Source organism: Scleropages formosus, chromosome 18, assembly GCF_900964775.1.
Source record: "Scleropages formosus chromosome 18, fSclFor1.1, whole genome shotgun sequence".
NCBI classification, from domain to species: Eukaryota; Metazoa; Chordata; class Actinopteri; order Osteoglossiformes; family Osteoglossidae; genus Scleropages; species Scleropages formosus.
In genome coordinates this window covers 15586340-15598391 of record NC_041823.1, presented here as the reverse complement: position 1 = coordinate 15598391, position 12052 = coordinate 15586340, and the positions used below count along the sequence as shown (strand labels likewise).

Below are 12052 nucleotides of genomic sequence, written 5' to 3'. Positions count from 1 at the left end.
GTTATGGCGTTTATGAGTTAGATTTAATTACATCTTAGATGTAATGTGTGAACAGCTTCTAATTAAAAATGGCCATCCATCCATCCATCCATCCATCCATCCATCCATCCATCCATCTTCAGAAAGTGCTTGTCCCGTACCGGGACATAGTGGTCACTGTAAAAATACAAACTGTATGATTTAGGGTGACTTGTTTATGTCACTTCTGATTATATTACGATGACAACAGTTAAAGCATAAAGCATAAAGTGATCTGTCATGACATCACGGCCTGGCAGATTTGCATAGGTACCAGACGTTTGAAGGTGGTGAACAAAAACCATAAATCACTGGTGTTCTCATCCTTATATTTTGTTCACTGACTTCCAATATATCAAACCAGTATAAATAAGCTCATCAACTACAACAACGAAGATAAACGTGCTGATACTGTGGACACGCTCTCTGATCTGAGGACCTAATTTAAAGTTTTCAACTGACAAAAACAGACAAGCTGACAAAAGAGGTCGATGTTTCTTCTACTGGTACTTGTATAGGTGATTTATTAATGTTGTATGCGAATGTTCAAATAACACAAACACCAAAAATGTAGCGGAAGTGACAGAAAGTTTGGCTACGAACACATCTGAAGGAATCGCATTTTCCCTCCCTTCCTCTACAGTTAAAGAGACCTTATTTATAAGACTTTGAGCTCTTATACTGCGAACATGAAAAATCCTTGTTTTGATCCTGTAAAGAACAGAACACACAGCATTATTAGTGGAATTTAGCTCCACATTGTATTTAATATGCTATTTGTACAGGTATATGAGCGTGTGAGTGACTGTTGGTGTGTGGTTACCCGGCGCTGACCTGGCTTCCCATCCAGGGGGTACCCTGTTAAGCCTCGTACCCTGCGCTTCTGAGACAGACTCCAGACCGCTGCAAACCACACTAGAACAAGTTAACGGGAGTCAGTGAGTGAGTATTTGTACGGGCCTTTACACCAGTACGTTTGTAGTTATTTTTTCGTTACGTTTTCGATTCACAAAATGGCATAATTTGGAATCAAGGGTCATCCACAAAGCAAAGCAGTTTTTACATTATCTGACCATAGAGACACCTGTACAGACTTGGCATACCGAAGCTTCACTTGTGTGCTCACAGTTTAATGGTCTTCCATTCCTGACCAGTAGCAGTCAGTGTTCACAAATTCAGTTCGAAACAGTCTGAGCTGCATCCAATTTCCATGTGAATAATTGCCATATATAACGCGTCTGAACGCCACCATAGTTCTCCATCCCCTAAGCAAGAGACAGAAGCCATTCTTTTTTTCCCCCCAGTTCTGCTAGCCATAGCAGTAGGCCCCATAGAGGCGCTCAGTCTGGTCGGGATAGCCGAAGCTCCGCACTCCTGGGTTGGGCAAGCCCCCACAGTGCTCCCTTGGTGCAGTGATGGGAAAGCGGACACTACCATCATGCAGCCAGCCACCATCGCAGCGGTCCAGGCGCCGGAAATGCCAGGCTGAGTACAGCTGTCCGACACGGGCCAGCTCGGCCCCCTTATCCCTGCAAACTCGGTCAGCTTCTGTGAAACTTAGGCGCTCGTCCACAAAAAACACGTGCCCTGGTGTGCGGGGAGAGAAAACACAGAGAGAAACGCCCACCTTTTCTCTTTAAAAGAACTAATAGGAGACCGGAAACAGACATGAAATAAATAAGCAGCTGTCAGCTCAACACCTAAACACAATGCTGTAATTGACTACTTTTGCAATACTCTAATTTCTGTCATAAGACAAAAACACGTTTTACAAAAACCCAGTAGATATACAGTCCTTACATCTACACGTCTATATCAGCACTTGCAATGCACTAACTTTGTATTATTGAATGTAATTGACTTTACATAGGATTTCAAACTTTTTGTACTCTAGGAGTTGAACTAATTAATTCTTTATAGGAGACGGCCTATCAAAGGGTACCTTACATGAAACTTTTAAGGACGTTTTATTAACATCCTCCTTGCAAACATATACATTTACTGTGGTACAATTTTTAAAAAACCTACACTTGTACACTGCCAGCATTCAGTGCAGAATTCACCATAGCACTGATGTTGATACAGGGAATTCACACTACTGAGGTTTGTGTCAGGACAAGTTACATTTTATGCTAATGGTGACTCAACAAATTTCCACTGCTTCTCTGAAAGAAGACACTGAGGGACACTGTTAGCAGGACATCCAAGTCCCACAGCTTGACACGTGTTCCTTGGCTTCTTAGACAACAACTCTTCTGTCCAAGGCATGAGTTAGCCCACTCGCTACATTGCTACAACCTGCACAAAATTCAAATTGGCTGCAATAAAGGTCATCCTGTTGCTACGGACAGTAAACATCCACACACAAAGTGACCCTGTGTGCTGAACATGAATATGCATTAAAAACGTTCGTGCAGGTGGATGTAGTTGCTGACCTGATGTTATGGAGGTGAAGCAGAAGGTGTCAAAGTGGTCTTCAGTCTTGTGTCTGGGACCATAGCTGCGAATGCCAGGTAAAAGGTGGTCCCCTCCACACGGTGCCCTTGAGTGCAGTATCGGGTAGTGGACTGTCCCATCCTTCAGCCATCCTGCATTGCACCAGTCCAGCCCCTCCGTCCACGCTACCAGCAGGAATTTGCATTAATGGCCGTCTCTCTAAACGTATAACGTCACTCTAAACTCTATCTTCTTGCCATCCAACGTAAATAAGCAAGAGCTAAGGATTTACAGCGTCTTCAAAGCTTGGTATCTATAGGATCTGGTGCATGTTTGTGTAACAAAGCCACCTGAAGCAAAAGTGCTAAAAAAAGCGGCATGGAACGGAATAACAAGACACGGCAATGCCAAACGTCCATACATGGGAGGCCTGAGAACCACACAACATTTCAACATTAACCCAACAGGATTAAGCGGCGGAGACCGTATTTCCAGTAGACAACAGCGTTGCCTCTGTCTCTGTCACCTCTGTAGAGCTGATGGAAAGTTGCCAGCGTGGCGTCCTGGGCCTCGCAAGCCTCCTTGGCCTGCCGGTAGGTGAATTTATAACGTCCGCTGCTGCTCTGATAGGGAAACACGACGCCTGAAACAGAAATTGCGACTTTTTTTTTGCGTACAGAGGAGGAAACATATCTATATGTGGCTGAAGTGTACAGCAAGGCAGGGAGGGTGTTGGTAAGCAACGCTCTTTTTACAAAAGAGTAGCACACAGGTGTAGCAAGGGGGACAGGCAGGGATGCCCCCCAATAGAATATTCAAGCAAGTCTAATGCCCCCCCAATAAATAAAAAGTGTGAATAACTACCTGACATTGGGTACTGTGTTTAAAATTTTTGCCCACTCACACAAGAACCTTCAAATTAACACTATTTGTCTCACATATTTGTTTGTTCATGATCTGCTGATGTAACACTTGAAAGGTAAAAAGTATAATATACATTTTTTTTAATATAAGGGCAGCTCGTCTCCTACCTTCGATCCTCAAGGTGAGCACCACGCTCTCGTCCTCGAGGCCGTTGATGAGCTCGCAGCGGTACTGCCCGTCGTCCTCGAGCTCCAGGTTCACGAGGCGCAGCGACGCGTCCAGCGGGTGCGCGCGCCGCAGGGACGCTCTGCGCGCCAGCGGTCCGTACGCCTTGTGCGCGTGGCCGTTGGTGACGAGCACCACGTTCTGGAGGCCGCGAGGCAGCGGCTCCACTTTGGTCCACCTCACTTTGTAGTGCGGCGGCCTGGAGCGCAGCAGACACGGCAGAGTGGCGTTCGCCCCCCGGCGAGCCGACACTTCCGCGTAAACGGGCGGCTCCAGCAGGTAGCGGAGCGTCTTCTGCACGGCTGCGGATCAGTTCACAAATGGTTACATTTTATTCTTTGTCTTTCTTTCTCTTTCTCTTTCTCTTTTTTTTTTTTTTTGCAAACATAACTTAGTTTCTGGAGCAGAAAGAGAGGAGATCAGTTGAAGAGTGCTTTCTTTCTAAGGCAAAGTTTGTCACCCATGATCTATACACTTTTTCGAAAGGGCAGTGTCTAAATTTTAATTAATTAATTAATGTTAACACTTCTATGTATTAAAATTTGCGGCACAGAGTGAGCAGCGCTGCCGCTGGTGCCTCAGCTGTGGGTTCGAATCCAGTGGTGTGTGTGTGTGAGATTGCCCTTACTCACCCTGAATCGATAGTGAGAATAACCTGCTGTATAGGGTACGTTATTTATAAAGTTAAGTATCTAACATTTGTCTCATTTATGAAGGGTGAGCTATATAAATTGGTGCTTTAAATATTATGTCAGAAGGCAGAAGAACGCACTTTGTCCACCGTGGTGTAGAATAGCTGCTGTCCAGGTGAGACAGGTGAGGAGCAGCACCACAGCTGCTGCGGACTGCATGGCGGACGGATCAGATGGGCCACAGGAACTCGACAGCGGCGGCGCGGTGACCTCTCTAGAGAGAGTAGAAGCAGGGTTGAGCTGACTTCTACAAGCTGGTGAATCTCGTGAGCCGTATCTTCACGACACCCTCTTGTGCTCTTCTCACAGTTTGCTAGAGAGTGGAATAATTCACCCTTAAGCCATTTGCTTTTCTGATAAAGATTTTACAGATTCTGATGGCAAGGACGAGTCTGGGCTCAAAATTGAAAACATTGGTTTACTCTGTGTTTTGCGTGTTGGAGTTACAGCTGTCAGAGCAGCTGTGTTAACACAGAACTGCCATCATCATGGACTTGCGATAGTGAGGATCACTAGTACTGTCTCCATCTGTAGTAAACAAATGTTCAGGAGATGTATGCTCACATAATATTAATCCCTTCAGCATGGATGAAGGAATTTAAAACAGTTATGAAAAAACATTTTGATTGATCTTTACATTTGCCATCGATCTCTTATTAAGCAATACGGAAGATTAAGGAATAAGGAAGCAATATTCTTCTGACACAATGAATATACTGTTCCTTTTAAGAGACTAGCCCCAGATTATACCCAGTTTTGCAGAAGTAAAAGAAATGGTCCAACCTGCCAGTCGATAGGGCCAACGCAGCTTTGACCTTTTCTCCTTTATTGAGAGCGGAGACTGATCACCCAAACATGCTCTCCTCCAGGCAAAGGGTTTCGTGCTCAAGTTTGAAGGGCAGTTCCTCCAGCTGCAAAGGGCAGTGGCTTTGTGTCAGTGCAGTGTCCTCCTCTCTCTCCCCTCTTTCACTGTGTATCTTTTCTTCCTTCTCAACTGATCTCCTGCTGCTCCCCTGCAGCTACTGGTCAATATTCGCATTTCACAGACCCAGAGGGCAGCATACACAACCTTTTTCTTCCCAATGCCCCAGATGTTAATTAGAAAATCACAGACCCCTATTGTTCACTCAGCCGATTCTGTCCACTAAAGGACTCTGCAGGAGTGATGGAAAGGGGGTAATAATTATTATAATTATAATAATAGTTTCAGAATAAGGGGGGAAGAGTAGAGATATAAAAAGTTGTTTCAAAGTGAGGGGTGTGTTATTTCTTTGGACTTAATCTCAGTGTTCCAGGCAGCTGAGGATGTCTTTCTTATAATGATCTGCAGAGTCTTTGTTTGCATACACCATCCGATTCACTCTGAAATTAAGTTAAAGTTTGTTTTTGGGACTTAACACTAAAGTTGCCCATTTATACTGTTCCCAGGCCAAATGTTTAATTTAGCAAACGGTAGTTTTGACCACTTATCAATAATATCGATTTTGGTGGATTTTGTTTGATAGACCTCTTCTGAACAGTTCGTTCCAGTTAAACTCTACTACAGCAACAAAATGTGCATTTAAAATTTCATCGTGGACTAATTCATTCACCTTGTACTTTCAAGAACACACTTAACATGTCTCTCCAGATGTACTGAATAAATTTGTCTTAAAAATGTTGATTTTACTGAAATCACAGTATTGTACCCAAATTGTGTCTTATGTACGTTCTTAGAAATGCATTTGGCTGGTGGTGATTTGAACCTTTTTGCAAAATTTTATTAGCTGGAGTATTACATATTTTTTATTTTTAATGACTCATTCTGGGGGATTTGACATAATAAGCCTGATTTTAGAAGAAATTCTTCTGATTGCTATTCTTTTCATTAGCTGAGATGAAAGCTGGTTGTAGAATACAGTATTTTTGCAAACAAGAGAGGTCTTCTTGAGAGCTGTTTATAACAGACTGGAGTAGTTTTGTTCTGTGGGATGCACTGATTAGTGTGTTATGCCAAGTTCATTAGACTCTCTTCTGTTGAGGGAAAAGTAGGCTATAAAATTCTCGTAACAAAGGAATTGTGCACAGTTATAGTATCCCATAATAGCTTGGCTGCATCAAAAATTAAGAACAGCTGAACAGTTTTAGATGCGAGTGTTATAAATAACCTCCAAAACATCAGCTGAGATTTTTTTTTTTGCTAAAAAAATCTGCTGTCACATTGGTATATTAATTGTATGTCATTAGATAAATCAAGTTTCACAATTACTTGTGGACATTAAAAAACTGTAACTTCTTCAGGAACTCTCAGTGATACTGGTTATTGATGAACACCTGACTGAGTGATCAAGGAACACTATGGAGAAATCATTTCTTGGAGTTGTAGACACTCAGCAGTTCTCCACTATTCTATGTTACAGAAGGCCTCTCCCTGCACTGTGTTTGCTGAAAGAGGAAGCAATATACATGATGGTTTCCTCCTGCCAAGTGTCCTAGACACAATTGATGTATTGTAAAAGCTGTGATCTCTTTTCCCCCAAACAAAACAACATGCAATCAAAACATGGAAACTGAAAAAACGTTAGACAAAAAAATAACATAATGAGATTCCACAGCCTCCCCTATGCGCCTTCACCATTTCACCATTGTCCACCCCTATCAATGGACTCATTCTAGCCTCCCTTGGACACCAATTAGTATTCATGAGGGCAAGTGTAGGTGACAACTACTCCTTCTCTCTCATGCTCGCTGTTTCTGTATCGCTATCCCTGCAGACAAAATATAATTACACTAAGTTCTCATATTTTACCAGAAGTCAAAATCCACTCAAATAATAAGCAACACATTTCAAATGTATTTTTATTATTGGTTATTAAATGACTTCTTAAATTCATCAAAAATGGGGTCCCAACCCTTGTCTTTGAGAGCTTTTTTATTCACGAGATTTCATTGCAATGGGTAGCATTGCGTTTGGAGCTGCTGCCTTTGGACCCAAAACGTTGCCGATTTGAATCCCACCTCCAGCTGTAGTGTCCTTGAGCAAGATACCTACCCTAAAGTGCTCCAATAAACATTACCCAGCTGTATAAACATGAAAATAATGGAAGGTAACTTAGGATGATAAATAACCTTGGAGAAAAGGGCCAGGTAAATGGATAAATTTGAACAGTTCTTTTCTTATTATTAACTAACGAGGGCTTGTGAACTTCAATGCCAATTACTAATTCATTTGCATTTATCTTGAAGATACACACATGCAGGTTAGGACTGCGCTCAGCACAGCTTTCCAGGAGTTGGCTTGGGCAACTTAAGCCTTCAGGAGTATTTCAAGTATTACAGTATAAGAAATATCTTTGGTTGCATTTGTTCAGCCCCCCCCAATTGCACCCTTTCCTCATATGAAGGAAAATATTGTTGTTATGAGGGGAGTGAACTGATATTTTTATGGCAAAAATGCCAAAACAGAAAATATCTATCACCTAGGATTAATTGAGATACTGAAATAAAAATATATTGTTACCTCACTGCATTTTCAAGTGCCTTTCAAACTTTTTTCAACCTTTTTAGGAGACAGTTTGATAATTTGGTTTATGGATGTTGATTGCAAAGAAAAAAAAATTACCTGGAACTGCAGGAATTGAACTTGATCAACATGTGAAAAGATTCTTGCCTTTCATTTGAAATGTCTCTAAAATTGCAACAGTCCTGCTGAATCCAAATGGTGTATAGGTGACTCACTGGACCTAGTTAGCACTAAGGACCGTACTCTCACACCCCAAACAGACCACTGGGGACCTCGAAGGGGGGGATATGTCAGAATACAGTGCGGAAACTGTGATCGACACTGCATGAGATGAATTTACAGGAAACTATCAATAAAGGTATGTGACCATTAGCTGGCAACTGGAAGTCAATTCAATTGTCACTTATTTCAGTTAATAAAGGTGTCACTACGCACCTTCGATTGGGGCAGCATGAAATTTTGGACCTGATCCAGGTACAAATCGTTTCTGGAAGCCTAGTTCTTCGCACAGAATTCAATCACATGGAATCAGATGATGACTATGAGACAAGGTGGTCACAGAGCGCAGCCTCACCTGTGGCAGACTGCTTTAACACAATCAGAAACCCAAGCAGGATAACATCCAAGGGTCAACGTCAGTCATGAACCGGTCAACCAGTCACAGCAGTCCATTGACAGGGGTCACTTAACTGTCTCTGTAAACACCATTATCTCCCTGTTCATTTTAGTGAAAATATTACCTTGACTGGTTTTGACATGCTTGTGCAGAAAATGCCAAGCTCAGCAATCCTGTGAACATCAGACAGAACCACCCAAGCTACTGCACTGTAAACAAGATAATGTACCATGTTCAGGGTTACCCTAAGAGGAGGTGGAGGCCGTTGATTCGGGAAGAGAAGTATGATCAGTCCAGGTGGGCCTCTTGCCACTGCTTCATTCCCCAAGATAAATGATTTGAAAGTTATGTTTTAATGGTCATCGAATAATTGACTTGACCATCAACTGAGTACGACATCTACAAGGAACAGATGTTATACTGTACAGTAAGTTACTGAAATGCTGGACTTTAGGAATTTGCAGCTACAACTGCAAAATGAAAAGTGACGAGAGCATTCATAATTCCCTGTAAATATATATATATTTTTTGTGTTAAATACAAGCAGTTTTACACTCTGAAATTGAAATTATTTTGATCTTTAGGTTTCTGCAAAATGAAAGAGTGTTCAGGATGTTTGGTGAAGAACAGGAAGCGGATACACTTACTGAAAGCATTACTGTAGATCGAACGGCGGGACACTCAGACGGTGGACAAAGAAATAATGAAAGTCAATATAAGCCGAAGGAATGTAGAATCTGGATAGCACAAAACAGAGAATTAATGCAAAACAACATTGCACTGACATTTGAAAAATGTTTTGTAAGACAGAACCATCAACATCATGTGAAAACTGGGATTTTGGAGAACTACTTGTTAAGGTAAAGCATGATGGGGTACTTCATTTACATATTTATTTATCTACTCATCAGGGGAACACACTCTCTCTCTGTCACTCACACACTACAGGGAACCTGAACATCATCTTGTTGGACTGTAGGAGGAAACCCACGTAAACACAGGGAGAACATGCAAACTCCACACAGACTGAGCAGGGATCGAACCCACCTCCTCTCGCACCACCTTGGCGCTCTGAGACAGCAGCACTACTCACTGTGCCGCTATGCCACCCCTTCAGCGACCTCCTACTCAAGAATGTTTTAACAAGGAGATAAGTCCAATGAATTTGAGGCTGACAAGTGACGTTATAAAATTATTATTAAAATGACCAAATGTAAATATAAGACACCGTCGCTATACTATCATCAGTTTTGCTTTGTCTGGCTTCTCGTGTGAAGTTCTGTTGTTTACTCAGTGATGTGCTGAGTAATGTAACATGGCCATCTAGTGGATATGCATATTAAATTAAGTTAACAGATAATCCTCTGCAAATTGTTGGGAGCAATATTAGTCACAACAGTTCCACTTTGATGACAGTTGTATCCCAGTAGGGAATCCAAGAAAAATTTCAAGATGGGGACGAACATTTAAATCAGCGCACAAAGAATCCAATCAAAGAATGGAAATAACTGACTTTTTGAGTAGGTGTGAAACGTTTAATCAACAGACACAGTTACAAAATTGCTTTATGCTGAAATAAATTATTACTGAATTTGTAGGACGGAGAAACACAATCTGCTGTATTTGCCTATTATGCCATCTTTTATGAAATACCTTCATTAAATGCAAAGGACCAACTCACAAATTCAGATTCTTCCAAGTTCTACTTTTCCCGTTTTAATATTTTAACTAAGACAATTTTTTGACAAGCAATGTATTTACTATTACATAAAATTAAGTATTTTTTGCAACTAGTGTGTTCATACTCAGGGTGACATGGTGGTGCAGTGGATAGTGCTGGCTCAGTCTGTGTGGAGTTTGCATGTTCTCCCTTGTCTGTGTGGAGTTTGGGGGCTCTGGTTTCCTCTCACAGTCCAAAGGCATGCGGTTCACCCTTGCACTCAGTGCTTCTGAGATTATTTATTGCATACTGTAGAATGGTTCAGGTATAAGGGTATCTATGTTTTTACAGTAGTGGCAAAGTTCTAGCAATGGATTCCTCCTTCTGCCCCTGGAGCAAAGTCATTCCGATGCATTTTGAAAATGCCAAAGGCACCCTTAAGGGCTTTTCAAAAAGGCAGCTTGTTAACACTGAACTGATGTTCTCCATATCGTGTCTGTAGAAAGTTCTCTGCTGAGAAACAAAATGAATCTGCTGAGAAGTGATAATTATACTGGGTGAAGGGGATAAAGGCACAAGTCAGACATGATTGAGGTAGAATTAGTTTAATTGTTTAACATTCATGTTTAAACCCAGTATGAAAAGCTGGAAAAATTGAGAACAGCAATAGTGTTAAAACATACATTAGGGGGCTGAAATGCTAGACATGGTGTATGACATGTATTTGTGCATCAAGTCGAAACATACCAATTAGACAGATAAGTGAAGTGATGCGTGATACCATACCAGGAACGCTTTACTGCTTCAGTCATCTGCAGTATTGTATGCACGACAATGTTGATACAAAGCGACAAAGAATCATAATAAAGCTTTTATAAACTGGACCAACACATTTCTGACATCTTGGCTTGTAAAGAAAATTCCTTCCTTGATGAAGATCATTCAAAATCTCAGCCTGTAAACAGAACTGGAGAGCAAAGAGATGGACATGAACTTTACTTGGCCCACAGCCTTGACACTTGTCCTTAATACTTATCTGTCAAAATATAATTCACAGATAATGAGAACAAACTGTACTTGAATAACATCTGTTTTTCTCCGAACGTCTGCTTCTCACTGTCTTTTTGAGATGACCAATTTAACATCGAGAAGTGGAATTCACGTTTCGCGTGGGGTATTTTATTGTGCGTAACAGTAAAATGAAATCTTCATACAGCACTCATCTTCCATAGGCTCCTCTATTTTCTAGATCATTGTGTGGAATGACTGTCAAGTGAATCGTCAGCACGCTTGCAGCCTGTTATCACCACGCCAGGAACAGCTCCTGTTTTAGAGAGCTTTGACGATGTGGAGTTTTGTGGAAAGTATTTTCAAGCCTTAACTGTGATTCCTTTCATTGATTTATGCAGGGATCTACGTAGATTCCTTAATAAATATTTGTGTATTTTTAGTGTATTTAGCCAAAGCACATATTCCCGGGGTTAGTTGAAGAAAAACATCATATTATGGATATCCAAAAGTATTTGAAATTTTTACACTATTTTTAGATCATCGATGGCTGTTATAATATTGTATTTCATCTGCATTTCTTAAACTTTTTGTGAGTTGTAAGTTATTTTTGTATTGATCTATGTTTACCCACATTCATACAGCATATGTGAAATTAATGTCTGGTTTGCTGTGGCAGCACACTGAAAACACTGAAAGTGTTCATAATATACAGCGTATCTAACAATGTCTAATATATACCTAATAATTTCTCATTGTTCTGTATTTCTTATTATTGTTCTGTGCTTAGGGGGGTACGCCATGTATGGGATACCAGTCCATTGCAGAGTTATTATGTAACTGTATTATGTAACATTAAAGACACCTTAATAATATAATTAGCAGTAAAAAAACGGAATTTTTTGAACACAGAAGCAGGTTTTGCATGCTAAATCTACAGCAAAGAAATTTATTAAGGATAAGTATTGAATTTATGGCATGTTGAAAATACTTTACACAAACATGATAACATTTCCCCATAATTTGGAAAT

General features: G+C 40.9%; 1 protein-coding gene across 1 annotated transcript; it reads right to left on the bottom strand.

The window, feature by feature from the left end:
• Positions 1-850: 850 nt before the first annotated feature.
• On the bottom strand, positions 851-5248 carry hapln2 (hyaluronan and proteoglycan link protein 2). The gene is made up of 6 exons (XM_018739701.1): positions 5019-5248; positions 4316-4548; positions 3486-3845; positions 2981-3097; positions 2454-2639; positions 851-1605 (listed from the first exon to the last, which is right to left on the bottom strand). Exons 2-6 carry the CDS (start codon positions 4392-4394, stop codon positions 1328-1330), a joined length of 1020 nt encoding a protein of 339 aa, XP_018595217.1. The 5' UTR covers positions 4395-4548; positions 5019-5248; the 3' UTR covers positions 851-1327.
• Between the last annotated feature and the right edge of the window lie 6804 nt (positions 5249-12052).